At 42.1% G+C, this 24,038-nt stretch overlaps 1 protein-coding gene across 1 annotated transcript; it reads left to right on the top strand.

The window, feature by feature from the left end:
- Positions 1 to 6: 6 nt before the first annotated feature.
- On the top strand, positions 7 to 5,963 carry LOC114616526 (ethanolamine-phosphate phospho-lyase-like). Its single transcript, XM_028761968.1, has 3 exons — positions 7 to 273; positions 1,993 to 2,060; positions 3,119 to 5,963. The coding sequence occupies exons 1-3, from the start codon at positions 144 to 146 to the stop codon at positions 3,245 to 3,247; spliced, it is 327 nt and encodes a 108-aa protein (XP_028617801.1). The 5' UTR covers positions 7 to 143; the 3' UTR covers positions 3,248 to 5,963.
- Positions 5,964 to 24,038: the final 18,075 nt, after the last annotated feature.

Raw genomic sequence — 24,038 nt, 5'->3', positions numbered from 1 at the left:
CTTCATCCCCCACTGCACGGGCTCATGACCCTTCATCCCCCACTGCATGGGCTCATGACCCTTCATCTCCCACTGCACGTGCTCATGACCCTTCATCTCCCACTGCACGTGCCCATGACCCTTCATTTCCTGCACATTTTAGGATGAAAGGAAAAGGAATACTTCTCAGTGCCGATGGCCCTCACAGGAATGTGCTGAAAATAAAACCACCCATGTGCTTCACAGAAGAAGATGCAAAGTTCATGGTGGAGCACCTTGATGGCATTTTAACAGGTTGGTCCATGATCTCTCTCTTTTCTCAAAAGCTCTTCAATGCACTCTTTCTGGCCTTCTATTCACAAGGGACATGGAGCAAGGGAAAAAATGGATAACTTTCCCTTCAAACTAGAATCAGATAGCTGCAAAAATAAAAGGCATGGACTCTCAAAATTTTTTTTATTTCTAGTCATGAAACTCCAAATATAAGTTTTTGGCAAATTAGCACATTGCTGTTATTGCTTGTTAGTTGGGGAGAAGTATTTGTTGTTTATTTTGCTTTTTAGACAAGGTCTTGCTGTGTAGCCCAGGCTAGCCTTAGATTCCTGATCTTCCTGTTCCAGCCTTGTGAATGCTGAGATTACAGGTGTACTCCATCATGCCTAGTTCACCCTGTTCTGCTAACCATTTCTCTTTCCTTTAGACAACAACTATGGTTTTTTAAGCTGTGTGTCTGCTCTGTGTCTCTCGCTGCTAACAATGCATAGTTCCAGCATTGAACTATTCAGATATTGTATCAACTTCTCTGGCAGTGCATGTCCATGAGCCTGGCTACTGTTCAGGTGATAAGGCATAAGAACAATAAATAGATCCAATGTGCTGCACAGCAAGACCCCGACTCAAACAAAACTCAGAAGGCAAAAGATATCTGAAGTATTTTTTTAATAAAAAATACAAAGCACAGATAAATAGTTTTTGACCATCTGCTGAATCATTTCACTTTGGATTTTTTTTCCCTCTTCATGTTGAAGAATGCTTCAAATATTAAAGTTTTTTTATCTGTTTATGTTTATTTTAAGGACTTTCATTTGTCATTCAGAACTCTGGCCCATCATAGGGATTCTATCTTCTGCTCATTCAGATTATGCAACTGAATTAACTTATTTTTCTGTTATGAACATAAATTGCATTGGAAAGTAAATAAACACTGTAAAATGGTATTGAAACCATGCAACTGTTGAAATATTAGCCCATTTTTATTACAGCTTGGTCTTATTCATATTTATAGAAATGTATTCAACCTCACTGCTTGGTTCTGTCAACTGTTGTTAAGATATGACAAGAAGCCACAAATGAAGACATCAGAGATCATTAATGTTTGGAAGTAGGGTCTCTCTTTGGACTCAGAGAACATACTCACACCCAAACCTGTCAGATATCCTCCCAAGCTGGTGTGCCCTGTGATCCTGCAACACCAGGTAGAAGGGTGGATTCCTGTCACCCAAGCTGATCCCACTAAAAGTAAACTGAATGACATCACTAACACCCCTGAAGAACTGGACTGTGTGAACCAGACACAGACAAAATAGACTCAGAGCCATGAACAAATTAACAGTGAAAAACAAAAATCAAAATGTGAACTGGAGCTGGAGAAATGGCTCAGCAGTAAAGAGCACCAACTGCTCTTCCAAAGGACCAGGGTTCAAATCCCAGCATCCACACAGTAGCTTACAACCATCTGTAACTCCAGTTCCAAGGGATTCACCATCATCCTCTGGCTTCAGCATCCAAGGGCATAGGCATGCACATGGTGCTCAGACATCCGTGTAAAGAAAACACCCATACACATAAATAGTAATAAAATAATTCTTAAAAAATGAAAGCCAGCAATTCTAATAGTAATATTTTTTACAGACATTACATGCCTCTTCTCTAGTTCTTATTAAGTCTTTATATTCCTAGACAGTATTTTCTTTATTATATTGATCTAACTTCTCTTTATCTTCTTTGATTTAGTTTTAGAAGAAGTCATGGACTCCAAGAGTGGGATTGTGATCTCTGAGAACACAGCTTGCAGAACAAAGGTCAGAGGTGGCTGCTTTGTGTTTAAGGGGAGCTTAAAGCATTGGGGATTGCTTTTTTCATAAACAGTGACCATTAGAACAAAAGCAGCTTGTGCCAATGATCATTGCAATTTTGAGGGTACAATTAAGTTCCCAGAGCCAATGGCATATCATCTGCAAGAAATGAAACCAAATCACCATGCTCACAGGTTTATTCTAATATAAAAATATAAATAAAAACAAAGGGACTCTCTCTTCTGGCCTTATAAAGACAGCTTTCAAATATGGGGAAGACACTTACAAATGGCCAGAGCTTTCTCATATCGGCTCAGAAAGCCACCTGCAGTCAGCTCTGGTTCCCAATGCCCTTCACCAACTACCAGAGCCTTGGATGCATGGTTCTGAAACACCAAAAATTGCTTCTGAAGTGAGCTGACGTGGAAGCTTCCAGGGCAGCCTGTGGGATCCCAGACAGTGAGTGGCCTAGTTTCCACTCTTGATGCGCTTCCAGCAGAGGGCTTTTCCTTTCTCTTCTTGACCTGCCTGTGTGTGAGAAAGAGTACCCAGGCCTGGAAGCAGAAAAGCAAACCCTTGCGAGGCTTTGCTGCATAATTTGTTATTTGTTTATAGCTTTGATGGCAAGGGAACATTCAGTGCCCAGAGCCTGCCTGTGCACCCAGCACAGTCAGCAAAGTCTTTTTCGTGGTTTAAAAAAAAAAAAGTGGGGGGTGTTTGAATGGGAGCAAATGATTTCTAACAAGACACCCTCTGTCTCTTCACACAACACAAAGCAGTCATAGGGACCCACTATTATCAAAAGGGTAGGAAGAGTTTATCAAATCTAGGTCAGAATCCCAGCTACAAAATGGCTTTGCATAGCACTGACCAGGATCTTGCAAAACCAAGGGTTGGTGAGGCCTCATACCCGGAGGCTAGTCGAGTCACTGCGCAGGTATTAAAGTTTGTCCTAGAGTCTCAGAATTGCTGTTGACATCACCTTTCAAATGTCTGGTATCTAAAGAGGTTGGGTGTTTGAAGAGGTGGATATCCACGGAAGTTTTGTGGCCCTGTCTTTGCAGATGCCTAAGGAAGTACATGTGGAATTGCCCAACCTCAGTACCACCAAAGCCAGAGAAATCCACAGCGGAAAGAGAAATGGTGTATGCTCAGACCAACATGCCCTGCTCGGCAAAAGACTCAAGACATGAGAGCCAAGTGTTAAACAGAGGATAAAGATCCAGGGATACAGAGAGCAAGGGGATGCCTCTCACCTCTTAGACATCCTGTAAATTACAATCGTCAATCTGCCTAACTTGTACATTAAAAGATGGACTAATAATACCAATAATCAAAGTGGTAAACTATGTCAACATTAGTAATGGAGCCTCTTGCCTGGTAATTCATTGCCTGCAATTCTGAAGTTATTTATTCTACTAAGTAGAGTTTTCTATTGCAACGAAGAAGCGGGGCACCTTGCTTCTCGTGATGCAATGTTTGAAATTAGAGAAACAAGTGAAGACTGTTCTTTCACTTCAGAGAGTTAGCATGCTAAAGTATTTTTAATCATGAGAAATACTCTAAACAGTCAATATATAAACTATTATTTATAAATTGTAATAAAATAAAAGATGATATAAACAAAAGTGAAGACTATAAAATGCAGAGAGCATTGTAGGTTATGGTGGAGAAATCTAAGTCATTCTGAAAGGAAATCACAGAGCAGAGAGGAAAATGGCGAAGAACAGCGGTTGGTAAGAAGCCTGGTTACTTACCATCCTGTGGGAACTGAAAGGGGACACATATACACAGACACACTTGCATGAGGATGCTTCTAGAATGACAGAAGCAGCCAAATCCCAGCATTCAGAGTTGGGAACTTTGGTTCTGGCTACTCACAGGCCATGTCATCTTGACCAAGTTGCTTACCTACCAGGTAAGAATGGTCCCTCCTCTGAACATCTTATCTTCCCCGAGTTCATTATCACCTGCATCCCACATATCCTAAATTAGCTCTGTCTGACCTGTATCTCTCCATCGCCTTCCTACTAGTTGTTAAACTTGCTGGTTTGTTCCTATTCCATGAAGAAGAAACAGTAACTTTTCTATGCCTGTTTACTGCTAACTGAGTGAGATGTCTTCTTGGGAGTATGAGCCTGTTCTTTGGATAATAGTATTTTAGGGGACCCCTTATCTGTGGGTAGCACATGTGGAAGACCTTGAATTGTGGTACTGAGAGTCTGTTTAAAACAAAAACAAACAAAAAAACAACAAAAGACAAGGCAAACTAAAGAACCATAAAGTGTTAATTCCTAATGGAACAAACCACTGGTCCTAGTGGAAAAAAAAGGGCGGCCTCTGTAGTAAGCTTTCCACAAGTTGCTGGTTGCCTCTTCAAAGAGTAGTATAATTATCAGGGGCTCAACGTTGTATTCTGCTTCAATCAGCCTGGGTATTAATAAGGGCATTGGCAAATTGGTCTTAACAAGGAGGAGCCTAGGCTGCTGGCCCACTTGTTGCCTTCATCTCCACCTCCACATGCCTGCTGCTCATGACACCATCATCATTTGCCTGCTTGAATGGCCAGTGTGATGTCTGTAGTGGATGCTTCTGGTAGGCAGTAAAAGGTGAAACAAAAAAATCGTAGCATGGAGTATTCATGCAATATAGCCCTTTCCATGCCTGTGACCCATATCTCTTTTGTTCTAGTACTTTCGTGTTCCTGGACAACTAACTAGACCACTTATGCACTCCTATCATTTCTTCCATGCAAGGCAGATGCCCACACACACCACTCAGAGCTCTGCCTCCAGGAAACTTTTCCATAGCCACTCTTTCAAGACCTCATTGAGAATAACTATAAAGCAGCCAGCAGGCAGTGTCAGAAATGGCAGATCTTTGAGTTTATCCCGTTATCTTAACCAAATGTGTCTTCCCAGTGCCACCAGCATACTGTTATCTTCTGAGGGGAGCATCTCTGGCACATCCAGCTGCATCAGCTTAGGGGTATCAGCAATGGATCACCAGGATGTTCTGCAAAGTACCCAGATGGTCCAACCCTAAGTTATAACAGCCTAAGTTATAACAAAGGGCATAATAAATAAATAAATAAGAATAAACCTGATTCCAGGGCACATTGTAATCCTTGAGATGAAGAAGTAGACCCAAAACAAATCCTGGGGCTCAGTGGCTAGCCAGTCTAGCTGAATTGGTGAAGTCCAAGTTCATCGACAGACTCAAATCTGTGACTCCAGTTCCAGAGATCCAATGCCCTCTTCTGGCCTCCAGGGGCACTGCAGGCTTGTGATACGTATATATGCAAGTACTTGTACATGCACATAAAAATAAGCAAATCTTTGAGAAAAATTAAAGTGATGAACAATGGAAAAAATATTGGCCTATACACACACACACACACACAGAGAGTCCTTTGGATTTTTAAGAGAGATATTAATGCCTTTCATTGTTTTATGTAGGCTGAGTAAAGAAAAAATGTGTGTGGAAGGAAAGCTTTAGGGTTCCCAGATGGCCTTTTGCACTGTAGAAACGTGTATTCTACAAGCCAAGGAAACTATGGTCAACACAAAACCTTCCCAGTATTTATTCCTTAAATGTCATGTATAATTTACTACGTGGTCACCTGTACTTCCTCTGTAGCAAGGTCTTATGTTAGAAACTCAACTGATTTCTCACTGTAGTGTGTTCTGCATGTAATCACTCTTGGAAATTTTTGAGATATGTTATATGGCCTATGATCTGTTTTGTTTTTTAAAATACCACATACATTTTGAAAGGAGGTAAATTCTGAAATACTCTAAATGCGACACAGAAGCCAATTTTTAGAGTCAAGTTTGTAGTGTATCAAGTGTGTGGTGAAGATTTTGATCACGTTATTGAGAGATGTGAATAAAATTTTCCCACAATGCATGTGAGTTTACTATTTCTTTATAATTCTATCAGTGTTTACTTTCCATAAATCAAAGTACATCATAAAATGTGAACAAATGTATAACTATAAAATATTCCTGGAAAATAGTCTTTATCTTATTTGCAGCTTATATGTTCTAAATGTTATAGAAGTTCCTCTTTTAAACTTGGAGAGCTGTGCATTTTATTCAGTCTGGAAGTCTTTGCTTTTTCATTAGAGCATTTATAGTTAATGTAACTCTGGTGTGTGCTTTTAAATATATGTTGTTGTATTAATGATCATTTTTCTTCTTTTCTCCATTCTTGCTTTCTTTCAAATTCATTTTAGTGGTGTTTTGTTTTACCATATGCTTACCCCAAACACACAATCTTACAAGTTACATGACATCTAATCCATTTTTCAGGAGCTTCTTGGCAAATTGCAGCATCTTTTTCCTGGTCAGTGCAAGAACTTAAGAGCAGTTTTGTTTCCTCTATCACATCACATTTAGAATGCTGTTGCTGCGTGCATCTATATCTGATAGCTATTTTATATCATCACTGTTATATCAGCATATGCTATTTTACTTTTTTGTTTGCTTTCATATTCTTTATTTCATCTTTCCATCTGGAATTACTTTCATTTTATCTTGAAGAATGTCCTTTAGTATTTCTTCAGTGTAGGTCTCTGCCTAACCTCTTATTAGACAGATGGGTAAACTGGAAAATATAGACATTAAAAGACTAAATGAAGTATCCCATATCCTCAGAAACAAGGCAAGGACTAGAATCTAATAACTCTGAGTTTCTTCGGCCAATGCCTTTTCTTCCATAACCTTTAAAAATGTCAAGATAGAAGCAAAAAAGAATGACCAATTAACATGGGTCATCAAAACTTCTATTGAAGAGGTGTAAACCCAATTACTTTGATTAATTGACTTTAAACCACTAACAAGAAAAGCACAAAATCAGCAACAGACACTAAAAATATTAATTAAAAAATGAAATAGTAACAAGCACCCAACAATCCCATTGGGTGATATTGACCTGATCATATAAAGCATGGTCACCAACTTATTACTTATGCCTTCTTGGTTTTTTTTTTTCTGTCAGCAGAATTATCAGCTATGACCTGAAATACATAGCTTCCAAGTAGAAATTCAGAGTTCTTTTTTCATACTTAGGAGAGAAGAAAATAACAACATCACAGTTGTAGCAAAATAGCATAGATTTGTAGCAGAAAGCAAGAATGGTTTATACACAGCTGTAGTCCTTTAACCCTGAGGGGAGTCTTATATGCCTCACCAATATGCCATGTGTTTTTAGTATGTTGGAAGTTTTTTAAAGGAAGAGAGAGGAGATTGAGGGGTAAAAGTAACTCATATGTTCCTTTCAAGAACATGATCATTTCTTTCCTTTCATGGCCTCTTGGTATTCTGTGGTGTTCCTAAGATTCTTAACCTAATATTTCTTGAAATTTCCAATATTTCTTCTCTTTTTTACACTTCCTGAACCACTGTCTTATTCAATTTCTTTTTAAAGAGAATTTTGCCAAGCAGTAGAGGTGCATGCCTTTAATCTCATCACTAAGGAGGCTGAGTCAGGCAGTTGTCTTGTGAGTTCAAGGCCAGCCTCGTGCACAGCATAGATTTCATGACAGCCAGGGATACACAGAGAAACCCTGTCTTGAAAAACAAGCAAGCAAACAAACAAAGAATTTCCAAACCTAATGCTATTACTCTGCTAAAGGAATATAATAGTAAAATGACTCCTAATGACAAACTGATACATCTATACATATATAGATCAATGTCTTATAACCCACATCAGAGAAGCTTCTTCTTGTAGTTGATGGAAATCAACACAGAGACCCACAACTGCACAATACACAGAGAGTGAGAGACTTGGAGCACTTGGTCCTAAATGGATGTCTTCATCAAATCATTTTCCTGAAGGCTCAGGGATCTATGCAGAAGAGGCAGCAGAAAGACTGTAAAAGCGACAGGCATTGGATGACTCTAAGGAAATGTCTTCCAACAGGACTGATGCACACATGAGCTCATAAAGATTGGGGGAGTTTGTACAAGACCTGCACAGTTTCACACCAGACAGAGTCCACTAACTGTTAGGTAAATGGACACAGGACCACATCCCTAACCAAGAAGCTATCTACAATTGATAGCCACTGGCAAAATGAACATCAGTTTTCTCCTTTGGCATCGGGGGTATCAATCACAGTATCCCAATGCAGGGCAGGCCCAAGCCCAGGAGTAATTGGCCAACACAAAATGAGCTCAGTGGTATTTCAGGCCCTTTGTTTCATTTTGCTTTGTTTTGCTTGTTTTGGCTCCTCTCTCTCCACCAATTAGTCTTTAGATTGGTTTTGTTGTTGTTGTTTGTTTGTTTTGTTTTGTTTTTGTTGTTTTTTTTTTGGTTGGTTGATCTTTTCTGTTTGTTTCGTTTTTGTAGAGAGGGATTGTGTTTATTCTTTGTTTTTATTTGTGTTTATTTTGTAAGAGAGAGAGAGAGAGAACATAAAGTTGTGTGGGTAGGGAAAGTGAGGAGGATCTGGGAGGAGTTGGTAGAGGGGAAAAACACCAACAAAATATATTGTAAAATAATTTTACTTGAAATGTATTTTAAAGGAATTTCCACCATACAGATTGCTTTTCTAGAAACACCAGTTTTCCAGTGTTCCAAACCAATTGTTTGGGCACTCTCATCATTGCCCGATAGGTTCATGAACAGTGATGGCAGGGTGGGGGCTAGGTATGGACCAACTATTATGGCTTTCCACACTCTAACATCAATCTGGCTATAGCTAGCAATGCTAAGAGTTTAATGGTATGGCCCTGTATGATATAGTTCCCCAGAGCACCAGACAGACCCCTAGTAGCAGATTGATTTAGTGTGTTCACTCCTCCAATCATACCAAGAGTAGTGCTTTGCTTTATTGAAGGAGACAGTTGCTCTGGCTATGACCTTCTTCTCCTGCCTGCAATTCTTTCACTAAAACTACCATTTGTGGATACCATTAGCATGATATATCTGCACTATTTATTCCGAAGGAGTTATTCGGTCACAAGTGAAGTATATAAAGGCCTGTGCTCATGAGATTCACTTGTCTTCCCTTATTCTCCATCACCTAGAAGTAGCCAGCTTGCCAGTACAGTGAAATGGACTTTCAAAGACTCCCTTATGGTGTCAGCTAGAGGACAACAACTTTCAAAGTAAGGGGAACATCGTCTAGGATGTAGAATGTAACCTAAGTCAGTAGCCAGGATATGATGATATGGATTTTTTTTCCCATCACCACAATGCATGGGAGTGGAAATCAGGAGGTAAGAATACAATGGCTCTTCTCACTATTAACCCTAGTGATCCTCTAGAAAAACATCTGAGTTCTATCACTACAACTTTGGATTCTACAGATATAGAAGTCTTGGTCCTGAGGTAATAACTCCTACTGCCAGAGAGTGGGGGCACAACAATGGTTCCAATGAACTAAAAGCTGAGACTGCTAGGTAGCCACTGAGGGTTCTTTCAGCCACTGCATCAACAGGTAAACTTCTTTAATCCCAGCACTTGGGAGACAGAGGCAGGCGGATTTCTGAGTTCGAGGCCAGCCTGGTCTACAGAGTGAGTTCCAGGACAGCCCGGGCTATAAGAGAAACCCTGTCTCAAAAAACAAACAAACAAACAAAAAAACAGGTAAAGAATTGTTAATTTCCTTGCTATTTCCACATTCCTCTCTTTTGGGACTAGAGCATTTAGTTTGTGCTACTTATTGCACATTAATAGGATATAACTAATCAATTTTATTTTACTAGGGCTCATGGCTAAGAGACTGTTTTGAAGCTCAGAAGAGAAACTTTTGGTTCTGTGCTTTTTAACAGTATTAGAACTATTAAGTATGGAAGTGTTTTTAGAGATGAGGTAAATGTGTACTGTTATATAAGATGAGTGGATATGAGGTTTTAAGGACCAGGTGTGGAATACTATCATTTAAAGTGATATCTTTGGGTGCTGAATTTTTATTTTCAACTTGACTATGTTTAGAATCACCTAGGAGACATATTAGTTGATATGTCTAGAGAGGTATTTCTAGAGAGGTTTATCTCGGGAGAAAGATCTACCCTGACTGTGGGCAAAACAATCCCATGAATTGAGCTCTCTGACTGAAATAAAAAGTAGAGACAAGGGAGAACCAACTGTATGCCAGAAATCACCGCTTTCTGAACCCTGGGACCATCTGCTGCCATGACTTTCCCATCATGACAGAATGTGTCCCTTTAAACCATAAGCCAATCGAATGCTTACTTTTTCTGTAAGTAACTTTTGTTGAGTATTTTGTTACAGTTAGTGGAAAAACAACTAACTACAGTTAGGTGTCTGAAACAGCAAGAAAAATAACTAATCCATCAAGATTCTTACTCAGCATTTCAAAAATAAAGAAAAATGAGAGAAAATACCTGAGTAGAAACTGAGACTGTGCTCTAGTGACTAACAGTGTTGCCCTAGCACAAAGGTAGATCAGTTCACCAGTGGGATGGGATAAAGAGTTCAGAAATAGATCCAGGTACATGTCAGTTGTTGGTCATTGGAAAAATGAGGAATTATTTGGTGAGTGGAGATGGTATCTTTTTCAGAAGCAGTAGTGAAAAGAAATGTTGTTCACATGTGAATACCTGAGCATCTCTTAGGTTTCCTTTAGACATTCATTTCAAGCATCTAGACCCTTAACCATCATCCTATATAACTTGCTCAACATTTTTATAAATGCCAGGTTAAAGACTTGGAGAAAGAAGATTGTGTCTCAAAGGAAGCTGCCAGTAACAAGTAAAGGCTTCACAAAGGAAAGAGAAAAAAAAAATCCCAAGTGGGTGGGGTCCGTTGCCCAGTTTTATTGTGGGCAGAGTAAATCTTAAAATTATGAGTCATTGGGAAGGTTTCTCTTTTTTATATATTTAGTCTATATTACTTCCAAGAATTTATATTTACCCTTAGGAGGCAGATATGAGTGTGTTCAGAACCACGTTTATTTTCTAGTGTGCATCTACTACACACTTAACAGAATAAACACATATTGCTGCAAAAGTCAGTCTGGTGATTTTGAAAAAGACTAGGTTTGGACACACCAACAACACCCTTAGGGAATTATGCCAAAGCCCGTTGCTCACCAACCCACACCCAAGTAAATACCTCAAAGTTGGGCCTTCTCTCTTTTCCTTTTTACCAAAAACAAGCATATAAAGTTATTGTGAAGGTGAGGTGAGAAATGGGGAGACTTGGGTTTAAAAGATTAAAGCTACTTGAAAATTTGTCATTTCTAAATTAGATAAGCCCAATGATTTCAAGCTTTTTTGTGAAAAATTATTTCCCAATCATTGATTTTCTTTTATTCGGGCTTATTGAAGTATAAATTATATAGAAAAAAATCCACTCCCTTTGGGTTTTTTATAGACTGATAATATAGTTCATAACTGACAAACATATATAAAAATTTGGGAAGCAACCCAAGCCTTTTCATTCTGGTCTGTTGTCCCTATATGTTTGACTCCAGGAACTATGGCTGTCAGGAGAACTGTAAGTCAAAAGGCTCCAAGGGAAAAGTAAAGGGAACATTTGAGTACCTTGCCTACTCTGGTTGTGTGTTGTTGGTTTGGGCTGCCAAAACACCATAGGCTGGGAGTCCAATTAGCAGAGTTCTGGTTGGCTAGAAGTCTAAGATCGGCGTGCCTACAAGATGTGGTTCTGACAGAGGCCTTCTCCTTTGCTTACTGGTGACTGTGTTCTTGCTCTGTGCTCAACAAACAGTGACAGCAAGCTCTTCTATGAGGGGACTAATCTCATCATAGGGGCTTCACATTCCTGACTCTACCTAGACCAGCTTATTTTCTAGAGTCCTCACAAATAACATCACTTTAGAAACTGGGGCTCTATATAAAATGAAAAGTGATGATTAATTCAGTCCATATTATATTCATAAAGTATATTTCTTCCTCAAAGCTTCAGACCCCTGTGTAAGTTATGAAGGGCTGAGGCAGTGGATTCCCCCCCCCCATTTGTACAGAAGCATTCAGGCGCTCTGTTCATAATCAGCCCTCGTTGGAACCACTCTGGGCAATGAGGAGCCAGGTGTTTTCTTACATTCTGTCCAGGTCAAAGAGAACCATTGGAGGCTCCAAATTCTTCTCCAGTCTCACCCTCCCTGAGTCAAAAGTCAAAGACAGACCTTCCCAGCATTTGAAGTTCATAATCTACCTGACAACTCAAGGTTAATTTAATCTCTTTATTCTATCCAGTGAGGTCCTGGCAAAGCTAATTTGAAAGGGGAGTCAGGTTAATGAATTTTCTCGGATATTCAAAGTTAAAAACAACAAAAAGGTGGCAAGACCATGTTGGTAGATTTTAAAAAGAGGCTAAAGCATTAGTAGTTGGTGATGTACTTGAGGGCTGTCTTGATATGAAAATGTGAAAGCTCACCATTGTTAAAAGAACTGCTTGGGCTGGAGAGATGGCTCAGTGGTTAAGAGCACTGACTGCACTTCCAGAGGTCCTGAGTTCAAATCTCAGCAACCACATGGTGGCTTACAACCATCTGTAATGAGATCTGATGCCCTCTTCTGGTGTGCCTGAAGACAGCTACAGTATATTCATATATAATAAATAAATAAATCTTAAAAAAAAAAAGAACTGCTGTGAAGATCCTTGGACAAAAGAATTACTCTGTTTTCAGTAGGAAACATGTCTTGTGAAAATTACAAAATTCTAACTGAACCCTCAAGCTAGGTCATTCTGTTTCTGTCCAAAACTATACAATATAAGAAATCTATAGCTTTGAAAATGAAACCCAAGATTTTTTTTCCCCTAAAAATCCTGTATCATAACGGGATCCAACTATAATTTGAATAAATATGCATCGCTCCAAAAAGACATAAAGTCTTTCTCTTTCGATTGTTTCCATGTGTCTTTCGAAAGCTTCACCAGTCGATCCAAGAGTGAAATAAAATAATCTTTCTCCCCCCAAAACAGCATGCTTGCCTCACATTGCCCCACAACTGTTCTGTCTGATCTTGAGTCTCCGGGCTATAGTTGGAGAGTGGAGACAATGGAAATGTTCCCTGGAGAGGGAGAGACTGCCAGTCAGGGGGGAAGAAGCAAGAATATCCAGGTAATTAAGGCAGACTGTGAGGCTCCAAGCAATGGTAGACCAGAAACCTTTCTTCTCTCTGTGCCATAATCAAGTTGCAAAGGTATTGATTTTCTTTAATGAGCAGTTTTAAACAGTCTAGGCTAACCCAAAAACAGAATGTGAGGCCAAGACCTGGGACAGAGGGTTTGCTTTGGATATAATCCCAGGAAACAGAAGGATGGAAGGAAAGAGAGCGGGGCTGGGAAGGAAGGGGTGACTGAGGCGCTGAGGCTAACAAATTCTGTGTAGTTGAGCCACTGTGGGAGAGGGAAAGCAGAGAACTTGTCTACTCTCCAACTCCCAGATTCCTACTCCCCACCCCAATTCCCTTGCTCCCCTCACTGGTTGAAAGTTGCCTTAAGGATGTCAAGGCCTTCTATACCTCCTCACTGGATCTCCTTGCATTGGAGCAGTCTCTCACGGCCCAAATGTGCAGTCCTGGAGGACTTGGGAGTTCAAAGGGATTGATTGTCAAGTGTCTTGACACACTAAAGACGTGGAGATTTCTCCCAGAGCCCTGTCTAAGGAGACATACATAATTGCCAACAAGCTAAAAGAAGTGTCTTTAATGAAACCAAGTCTGCTTCTGTAGGCGAGGCTGCTGTTGTTACAGTCACGCTGCTTGGAGCCCTGAAACTCAATCAAATTTGTAACTTGTATAGAACACAAGATTTTTCAGGGTCCTTAACAGCCAAGTCATGATTCTGAGAGCATCATAGACACTGTCGATAGTAGAGACCCATCTGAGCTCCTCCGTTGGGGCTAGGGCTAAAGAAAGGAGGAAGGTAGAGGAGCTATGGGTGGTCATTCTGGACCCTGCACAAGATGTACTGTGATGTGAAGCTTGTGCCTTGGAACCTGTTGCTCAAGCCGGGTTCTCTAGGTCATTTGTCTCTGTAAAATTAGAAAGTCTTTTTTTTTGTTTTGTTTTTTTGTTTTTTGAGACATGGTTTCTCTGTGTAGCCCTGGCTGTCCTGGAATTCACTCTGTAGACCAGGCTGGCCTTGAATTCAGAAATCTGCCTGTCTCTGCCTCCCAAGTGCTGGGATTAAAGGCGTACGCCACCACTGCCCAGCCACAAGTAAAGTCTTTTATAATTGTTTTCCTTCAAAGACAGTGTAAGTTAAGATTCACAAACCTAAATGTCTAACTAGGTACCTGCTCATATGATTTGGAAGCCCATTTTGATAATAATCTAATCTTTCATTTAATAATTTTCTCTTTTATTCTTAGACAAGTTGTCTGGTCCAGGACTTCCTCAACTCCCTCTTTAGGTATGAATGACCTTGAACTTCCGATCCTCCTGGCTCCATCCACTGCTCCGTGTTTCCACACACCTAGTCTCCCTGTGGTGCCAGGGATCAAACCCAGGACCTCACACAGGCTAGGCAGGGACTCCCATCTGGTGATGTGCTGGAGCTAAAGAAGACTGAGACAAAGGAAGAGTGATACAAAGACAGCCTTGGTGGCCAGACTAAAGAAAAAGGGGGTGGAGTCAGTCAACTCCCAACTAACGAGGTACCAAGGACCAAATCAAACACCTTTCCCTCTCTCGTTTTTATGTCTTACTTTGAAAAGTACTTTGAGATTATTACTTAGAAGCTAAATGTTTACTGGATGGTGGTGGCACACAGCTTAATCCCAGCACTCGGGAGGCAGAGGCAGAAGGATCTCTGAGTTCAAAGCCAGCCTGGTCTACAGAGTGAGTTCCAGGACAGCCAGGGCTCCACAGGAAAATCCTGTCTTGAAAAACCAAAAGACTGATGAGGATGGGGATGGTGATAATAGCTAAACGTTCACTTCTACTTCACATGCTTTGAAATGCTTGTATCTTCATGGTTAAAACTATTACCAAGTAAGATGATGATGATGATGATGATGGTGATGATGATGATGGTGATGTGCTTGTATACAGAAGGAAGAGGGCTGTGCTCAGACTAGCCATCTAATGTCCCACATCTCCTATGAGAGATCCTTGGAGCATATTCTCTGGATGAAAATGTGAGACAGAACCAGAGGCCCATTTAGTGAAAGGTGACCTTGAGAAACCATTTCAAAGCCCATCTACATGGTGTTAGAGAAAGAGAGACAGAATGGTATGGCTTAACTAGAAACCTGGAGACAAGATGGGGTGACGTGGGACAATCATCCAAACCTTCAGCAAATACTGATTGGACCCTTGCAGAGTCTCAGCTCCTGCCAGGAGAAACAGATGGAAACAGTATGGTGGTGGCACAAAGTGGCACATGCTATGCACCATCAAGATGTTGTAGGAACTTTGAAAAAAGGAACAAATAACTCCACCCAAGACAGTCCTGAAGTCTGCAGGGTCCATCGGGAAAATGAGAATTTACCCATCAGAGAGGAGTGGGCATCCCTTCTGGACAGGCGTAGTAGGTGCAGAAAGCTCAGGGTCTTGACTGTGACTCAAAGGAAGGAGAAGAGGAAGAAAGCAGACAGGAGCAAGAGGAAGATTTATAGAGCGATGGCCACTTGTGATGGCCCTTGGACAGGTTAGGGACTTGTTCAAAGCTTTGAGTAGACCGATTTTTATTTTGTGTAGATTTTTCTGCTGTAGCTGCAAAGAATAGAGCAAAAATCTGAGCCTGGAAATGGCACCATGATTCTGTTCATTTCCTTTGCTCCTGTCACAAGTGATCATAAACTTGGTAGCATAAAAACAACACTAACTCACTCTCTGAGCGTTCAGGGGGTCAGAAGTCTGCTGTGAATCCTACGGGGTTAAGAAAGCAAGGAACTGCCCGGGGCTGCTGACTTGTGAAGGCCCCAAGGGAGAATTGGTTTCCTGGTCTTTTCCAGCATTCAGAGACCACCTGGGTAGCTTGGCTCATGGTGCTCTCCCTCCATCTCCAAAGGTCATTGCTCTGGCTGTCCCATCCATTATTCCAGTTCCTGCTCCTTCGACTTTCCTGCCTGACCTTATAGGACTTCCAGGACTACACTAGACACAGGTGGTTAATCCAAGATAATCTCAAGATCCTTAATGGAGTCACATCTGCAAAGGACCTTTGCCTTATAATGTAATAGTCACAGTTTAGGGGGTTCCAAACTATCTTATTTATTATTATTTAGGCTATCTCTGGGGAATCATTATTCAGCCTACCACAGTGATAGCGTCCAACTAACAGACAAGTCAAATGAATGCCCTCCCTTCCCCCAAGTAAAAACCAGAAATAACTAACTTGAAATAAGAGAACCCTAGGAAAGGAGAATATAAGATTTCTTTTTCCACACACAGAATGAGAAGCTTGTTGGGAATGAAGTTAACAAACCGACTCTGGTGAAAGGCATTAGCATTCTGGATCCTTTGGGGTTTTGTCTGCTTACCGAATGCTTTGGTACATTTATTGTGTTCCTTTTTTTTTTTTTTCCATTACGTAAGTACTGTCATTCCAAGGTTACAGCGGCCATGGAATCCTGAAGAGCACCACAATGCTCTCTCTCATGAGGCTTTGATTACGGCATCAAAGTTAGGTAATGCTGGAGGGAAGTGTGCTGGCGTACAGGCACCTGGGAAATCTCACACTTTCTGTTTGAGGATTTCAAAACAGTAGGTGTCTCGAGTCACATTCTTATCTCTCACACAGTGGAAGACACATCCTACAGGGTCATTTGCTGTCTGCTTACTCAGTATGTCTTCCTCCTTCCCACATCCCAAAAATATTAGATCTCTCTACCTCTTTCCCTCCATCCCTCCTCCTCCTGAGTCAGCACCTGCTCTTCCTTGCAACACAATGCACAGGCCACAGACCTCACCAAGCCAACAGAGGAAGGCATAATGAAAGTTTCCATGACAGGAGGGGTATGCATCTGCAGTTTCCATAGACAGAGAACAAAAGGACAAAGGTCATGCATCTGTGAAGAAACCCCAGTTCTGTCTTCTGAGTGCTGGGAGGACAGGCCGCCACCATGCCTACCTGGCTCTTAAGTTGGTTCTGTGGATCTGAACTGTTGTCACCGGCTTTGCAGGGTAAGCACTTTATCCGCTGAGCTATCTTCCTGGCCCCTTATCTAATGTTTGCATGTCGTTGTTACGTTAGTCTGTCTCTCCGAGCCAAGATTCAACTTTCCCACATGGAACTGGCGCTAATATCTCCATTAAAGACACAGATACGTCTCCCACACAACTTGACAAACAACACATAATTCAGTGTTTGCCTATGATAGACAATCAGAAAATACTGATTTCCTTCTCACTCTCCTATAGCCAGAGAGAGAAAGAGAGAGAGAGAGAGAGAGAGAGAGAGAGAGAGAGAGAGAGAGAGAGAGAGGGAGAGAGACTAGGATGATTGATTGTGTACTCACACTCTGTCCTGTACAAAAGCAATATTGACCACTAGAGAGGTCATGTCCCACCATCTGTCAGTTTCATCACCTTAGGTATAGGGCAAAGTGAAGTTTTTTTCCATGTTTATCTCTTACCAGCCTGCTGCCGTAGTTACACATTGGCAAATGGCTTTCTCTCTTCCCTGTCTGTGAGTCTAAAGAAAGTGAACCCCTAGGCTGTGGCTCTGGTATGCTCTGCCCCAATGGGCAACAAATCAAGAAAGATTTTTTGGAAAAAGGAATTCATCCTCAATTGAGATCCATTTATAATATGGCCTTTTTAAAAAGAGCCTTTGTAGATGCTAACACTGGGGACCAAGTCAGGTCCCTTAGTAACGAAACTGAAACAGAAGAGTGAGGAAATCTTGAGTGTTTATGAAATCTCCTGAGCATCTTTCTGAGCACGTCAGGTCTGTTGCTCTGTTGTAGTCACCTGATAAGAAGTTATTATTTTAGCCTCATTTATGTGAGGACACTCCTTAACAATTAGTCAACCATGAAAATATTTTCTAAGTATCTAATCTTGTATTGGCCCACAGTATGGATTCAAACTTTGAATAGACGCAGTGGTGGTGAACGCCTTTAATCGCAGCACTCAGGGAGCAGAGGCAGGCAGATCTCTTGAGTTCAATGCCAGCCTGGCCTACAAACTGAGTTCCAAGACATCCAGGGCTACACAACAAAGCCCTGTCTCGAAAAACAAAACAAACAAACAAACAAAAGCTGTGAATAAACATGTGTTCATGCATACACAGGCTCATATGTCGTAGGCCATGCCTTATAGCTCTGTCATGAATAGCTGTCATGAAAACAGTGGGCCATTCAGTTGGTGTGATTTATCTATGACTGAGAGGCACCTATCAGAATGGACAAAGAAGGATTCTCCCAAGTGATGAGCATCAATTTGTCACCACAGAAGTGAGATGTTGAGATTGGAGAAATGGCTCAGTGATTAATAACACTTGTTCTTGCATAGGACCCAGATTTGATTCCCAACAGCCACTCAACAGCTCACACCTGCTATAACTCTAGTCCCAGGGGACCTGACACCTTCCTCTGGCATCAGTGGGTACCAGGCATAAACCAGATGGACAGACATACATGCAGGCAAAACAGCCATGAACATAAAATAAAAATTAATTTTAAAAAAGATGGTTAAAGGAAGAAAAGCACATAATATATAACACAGACTACCACATGAATGTATAACACAGATTACCACATGAACATATAACACAGGCTACCACATGAACATTTTATACCCCAACTGTCTTACCATCTGAAGGAAATTAACCCACACACTTAGAATGTGCCATTAGGAGCTAACTAGAGCAGAGGGAGTTACTGTGTGGCTTTAGGTGATGCCTGACCCCCATTAAGGCCTCTGTTGAGATGCAGGGACCCACAGGCAATCATCAAGTGGAGCTTGAGGAATCTTGTAAAAGAGTCAGGGATAGAATCGAGAAAGCCAGAGGGGTTAAGGACACCTTAAGAAAACCTACAGAGTCAACTAACCTGGGCCCACGGAGGCTCACAGAGACTGAACTAGCAACCGAAGAGCATGCAGAGGCTGGACCTAGGCTCCCTACACATTTGTAGCAGATGTGCAGCCTGGTCTTCCTATGGATCCCCTAACAATTAGAGTGGGGTTGGTCTCGGATTCTTTTGCCTGCCATTGGATCTCCTTCCCCTACCTGGACTGCCTGGTTGGGCCTCAGTGTGAGAGGACGTACCTAGTCCTGCTGGGACTAGATGTCTCAGGGTGAAGTGGTACCCAAGGTGGGCTTCCCCTTCTCTGAGGAGAAGGAAAAGGAGGGAGGAAAGGAGGGAGGGGGCACGTAGTTGGGATATAAAGTGAATAAAACAATATATTATTGGGGGAAAAAAAGATCTGTTGAAAAATTTGGGAAGGAACATAAAGTAGTTTGAATAGTTGGAATCTTTTCCTGCAATGGGAAATTTAGTCCTTGGGAGCTACGAAGAAGAAGCAACAAGTACTGTGCCCAAGGAGCCTGTTTAGCAAGGAAAGGGAAAGGAATGAAGCAGGAAGCCCAGGCTAGGAAAAGAGCTATGAGGCTTCGTTGTACTTCCTGGGGGTTTCGCTACACCAGCCCTGGAATCTCTGTCCCCTTCTTAAACTACAGTATAAATGGAGGAGTAAAAGGCAGACCTCCTCCTTTTCCAATGGAAACTCAGTATTTTGTTGCCAGTCCTCCGACACAGGTTCCTCCAGTGTGGGTGCTCCCTGCTCTGTATAGGCCTCCCCTGACCCTCCATCTTCACCAAATACCGCTCAATCTTAGGTCTCACCACAGGGCCTCGTGCACGGGTGCACTAGTGTCTGTTTTACAGTCAACAGGGTGGACAACTGAGAGTGGTGGTTTAATTCCAGCGCTCAGGAGGCTGAGGCAGGAGGATTATTCTGAGCTAAACAGCGACCTAGGATGGACATGGAGTAGCAGGCCAGCCAGAGCTACACTGAAAGACCTTGTCTTAACAACAATAACAAAAAAAAAATCAAAACAACAACAACAATAATAGTAAAACCAAGAACAAAGGCAACACTTGGAATGGCTAGAGCAGCTGCATACTCTCTTCTCCTGAGAGAAAAAAAGAGAGAAAAAACATTGATGCTTAACAACGCTATTTCTTATACACAGACAGAGAGAAACAGAAAATGAGTGTTCAGGGTAGGAGTTTCCTCCTCAGTATGTGTCTCCTGACACACTCATGATGAAGATTAACTATCACCCACATAAAATCGCTGAGGGTCAAGCCTACAGTTAGCCAGCATTTCAACTGACGTTAATAATGGCCGATCCAACAAGAAGGGTCCACATGTCAAGGCAAAGCTGTAGGTAGAGTAGCAAAAGCAAATGAGTTCTGAAGATGCAGTGAGTCTCCCCACACAAGCAGGCAAGCACCAGAAATCAGAGATTCCCTTATGGTGCACACCTTCAAGTCACTGTGACAACAGCACAGAGATCAGACTAAAGGCAGGAGCCCTGTTCTGGGGGGGTTCCAACTGTTCCTTGACCTGGTTACCTTTGGGCATGTAGCGGCTGGGAAGCAAAAGAAGAGAGTGATGAAGGGACCTTATTCTCTAAACAGCCTTCAGAGGCATGCATCTTTGACGATGACAGCCCCACTTCAAGTTTCTATCACTTCCCAGCAGTCCAAGAGCTGGCAAGATCTGCCTTTGATATGGGATCACGGGGGAGACACAAACTGTAACACTCTATCATGGCCTCTTCCGCCTCCCCACCACCTACCCCCACCAAAACAAAGAAAGAAAGGCATGCAAGAAACAACTGTAAGTTCTACGTCCCAGTATAGGACACCATACTCTATCCAGCTATACTTATGGCCAGTAATGAATCTGGACAGTCCCTCAGGTTTGCCAAGAGCAGAGTAGTATCCTAATATTGACAAGGGGCCAAGGCTCACCTCTTCCTGCTTCTCCTCCCTCCCCAGTTCTCCTCTATCAGCATAAATCACTTGCCATGCCGAGTGAAAACAGCTGACCCCCAATCCAGAGCTATAATTGCAGGGAAAGTTCCCTCAGACAGCCAAAACCCTACCTAGATCAACTGGCCCAGCCTAAATGTTAAATAGATGTTTGTTGAGTGGATGAGCAAAACAAATAAATTCATAAACGAAAGACGAATTAACCTAAAGATAGCCTGGGAACAATATAAGCAATCTTATACAGAGGGCTGTGGAACAGGTAATTGCTTGGCATCAACTCAGAAATACTTCAGTAGTTGCTCAATAAAAGACCGTCAACCAGCAGGAGGATGTACTGAAGCGGATTCATTCCAACCCCCCAGGGCCTCGTTTCCAAGATCTCCCTCCTACTAGAAACGTCTGGAGTTCTTTTGGCCCTGAAACAGAGCTCTCATGCTGCGATTGACAGCTGAGGCACTGGCACCGAAGCACGGTCCCCTCCCCACCCCATGACTGAATGAATATCTCTCGGCTAAATCTCCAAGAGCACACTTCCCCAGATGATACTGAATTTTCTATGATTGTAACAGAGCTACAGAGAAAATGGGAGTCTTTCTCTCCACAGTTTTGGTGAGAAGTTGAGAGTAAAGCCTTTTCTCTTGATCAGCTTCTGCCTCCTGGTTTCCCTTCGACAAGGCACTGAGCTACAAAACATGGGTCCTTCAAGTTCCATTGACATTAACAATAAATCCCCCTCTCCTGGCTAGGGATACTATTGCTGTGATGAACTACTTCGACCAAGAGCAAGTTGGAGAGGAAAAGGTTTATTTGGCTTAAATTTCCATCACTCTTCATCATTGAAGAAAGTCAGGACAGGAACTCAAACAGGGCATTAACCATGGGGGTGATGCAGAGACCATGGAGGGCTGCTGCTAGTTTGTTCTCCACGGCTTGCTCAGCCTGATTTCTCGTAGAACCCAGGACCACCAGCCCAAGGATGGCACCACCCACAACAGGAAGTCTCCCTGGATCACCAATACCCTACATGCTAGCCTACAGCCCTGTCTTACGGAGGCATCTTCTCAACTGAGGCTCCCTTCTCTCGATTGATTCTACCTTGTGTCAGGTTAACATAAAACTAGACAGTACAACTTCTCCCTTGTCAACTTGACACACAAACACATCACTGTTAGACCACAGCCTTTCCTTTCTTGTTCATCCCCAGGATCACACCTTAATATCAACATTACAGTATAAACATTCTAAGTTTAAAAAGTCCCACAATCTTTAAAAATTCAAACACTTAAAATTTTCAGTCTATTTAAAATACCTATTCTTTTAAAGTCCTAAGTCTTTGAGCTAGAGAGGTGGCTCAGTGGTTAAGAGCACTGGCTCCTCTTCCAGAGGTTCTGAGTTCAATTCCCAGCAACCACATGGTGGCTCACAACCATCTATAACCAGTCCCATGGGATCCAATGGTCTCTTCTGATACACAGATTTACATGCAGATGAAACATCCATATACATAAAAAACCACTAATTTTTAAATAAATAAATAATAAATAAAATTAAAAGTCTTTTCAGATACAATGTCTCTCAACTATGGGTTCCTATAAAAATCAAAAATAAGCTAAATGGTTTCTTACTTCAAGAGTGAAGAACCAGGGCACAGTCACAATCAAATCAAAACCTAAGGCCAAACTGTAAGTCATTCAGTATCCAATGTCTGGGATCCACTCACCATGATCTCCTGGGCTCCTCCAAAGGGCTTGGGTCGTTTCTCTGGATCCTTCCTCTGCTGCCACACACAGACTGTCTCCTAGGCTCAGGCCATCTCCGCACCACACCTGCTGGTGTCCTTGGTGGTCGTCCCATAGTACTGCTGTTTCGAAGATGCTGGGACCTCTTGCAGCAGCTTAGCTGTAGTTTCACCAGTAGCCTGTCGTGAGCTTTATTCAGGGACTCTAGCCTCGCCACACGGTGCCAGCCCTCCACTGCTGTTCATGACACCTTCATGCCTTCAAAACCAGAACCACCTGGGTGATTCACTACCCAGTTCAGCTGCCAGCACAAGGTACAACCTTGGCCACCTCTGGACCAGAGCTTCTGTGTGCTGACCCTGAGGAAACACTTTCCAGAAGACTTCACCTTGATGATACTAGTCTCTTCTTGATCACAGCTGATTCTTCAGCCCCAGCTCACCAGCATCCCATTGTCCCAGCAAAGCAAAGGATTTACTTGAGTAATTCTGGTCTCTTGTCACTCACAGCTGATTCTTCAGCTCCAGCTGATCAGATCCCACAGATTTTTCACACAAATGGTCCAGTCGAGTCTTCGCTTCCCTCTGAAACTTACGAGCCAGGCCTCCATCGTCTGCACTGCTCTCAAGTTGTAGCTTCCAAGCTCCTACAGAACAGCCCGCCAACCTTATAACCCTCAGTGACTTTTCTAGCCCAACATTCCAAAGCCTTCCACAGTCCTCCGAAAACCAGCCTGCTCAGGTCTGGCACAGCAAGAACCCTCCGTCCTGGTACCGATTTCTGTTCTAGTTAGGGTATCATTGCTGTGCTGAAACACTGTGACCAAAACACCGGGGAGGAAAGGGTTTATTACACTTCTATATTGTAGTCCATCACTGAAGGAAGTCAGGACAGGAACTCAAACAAGGCCAGGAACCTGGCGACAGGAGCTGATGCAGAGGCTGTGGAGGAGTGCTGCTTCCTGGCTTGTTCCTTGTGGCTTGCTCAGCCTGCTTTCTTATAGAACCCAGGACCACCTGCCCTCAGTGGTGGGCCTTCCTCCATGGATCACTAATTAAGAAAATGCCCTACATGCTTGCTTATATCCAATCTTAAGACATTTTCTCAACTGAGGCTCCCTTCTCTCCAATGAGTCTAGCTTGTGTCAAGTTGACATAAAACTAGCCAACACATCCCCTGAATTCCTGACATCAACAGTTTACTTTCAAGATCTTCAACAAAGTCTTTAAAAAAATTCATATTTGTAAATGTGTGTGTCTGTCTGTCTGTGTGTGTCTGTGTGTGTCTGTGTGTGTGTGTGTGTATTCCCAAATACAACAGAACCAGGGTTATGATAAGGCCCTTTCT

The sequence above is a fragment of the Grammomys surdaster genome, unplaced genomic scaffold (assembly GCF_004785775.1).
Source record: "Grammomys surdaster isolate TR1022 unplaced genomic scaffold, NIH_TR_1.0 332376, whole genome shotgun sequence".
Lineage (NCBI taxonomy): Eukaryota > Metazoa > Chordata > Mammalia > Rodentia > Muridae > Grammomys > Grammomys surdaster.
The sequence above is the reverse complement of the archived record's forward strand: the minus strand, read 5'-3'. Positions and strand labels throughout refer to the sequence as shown.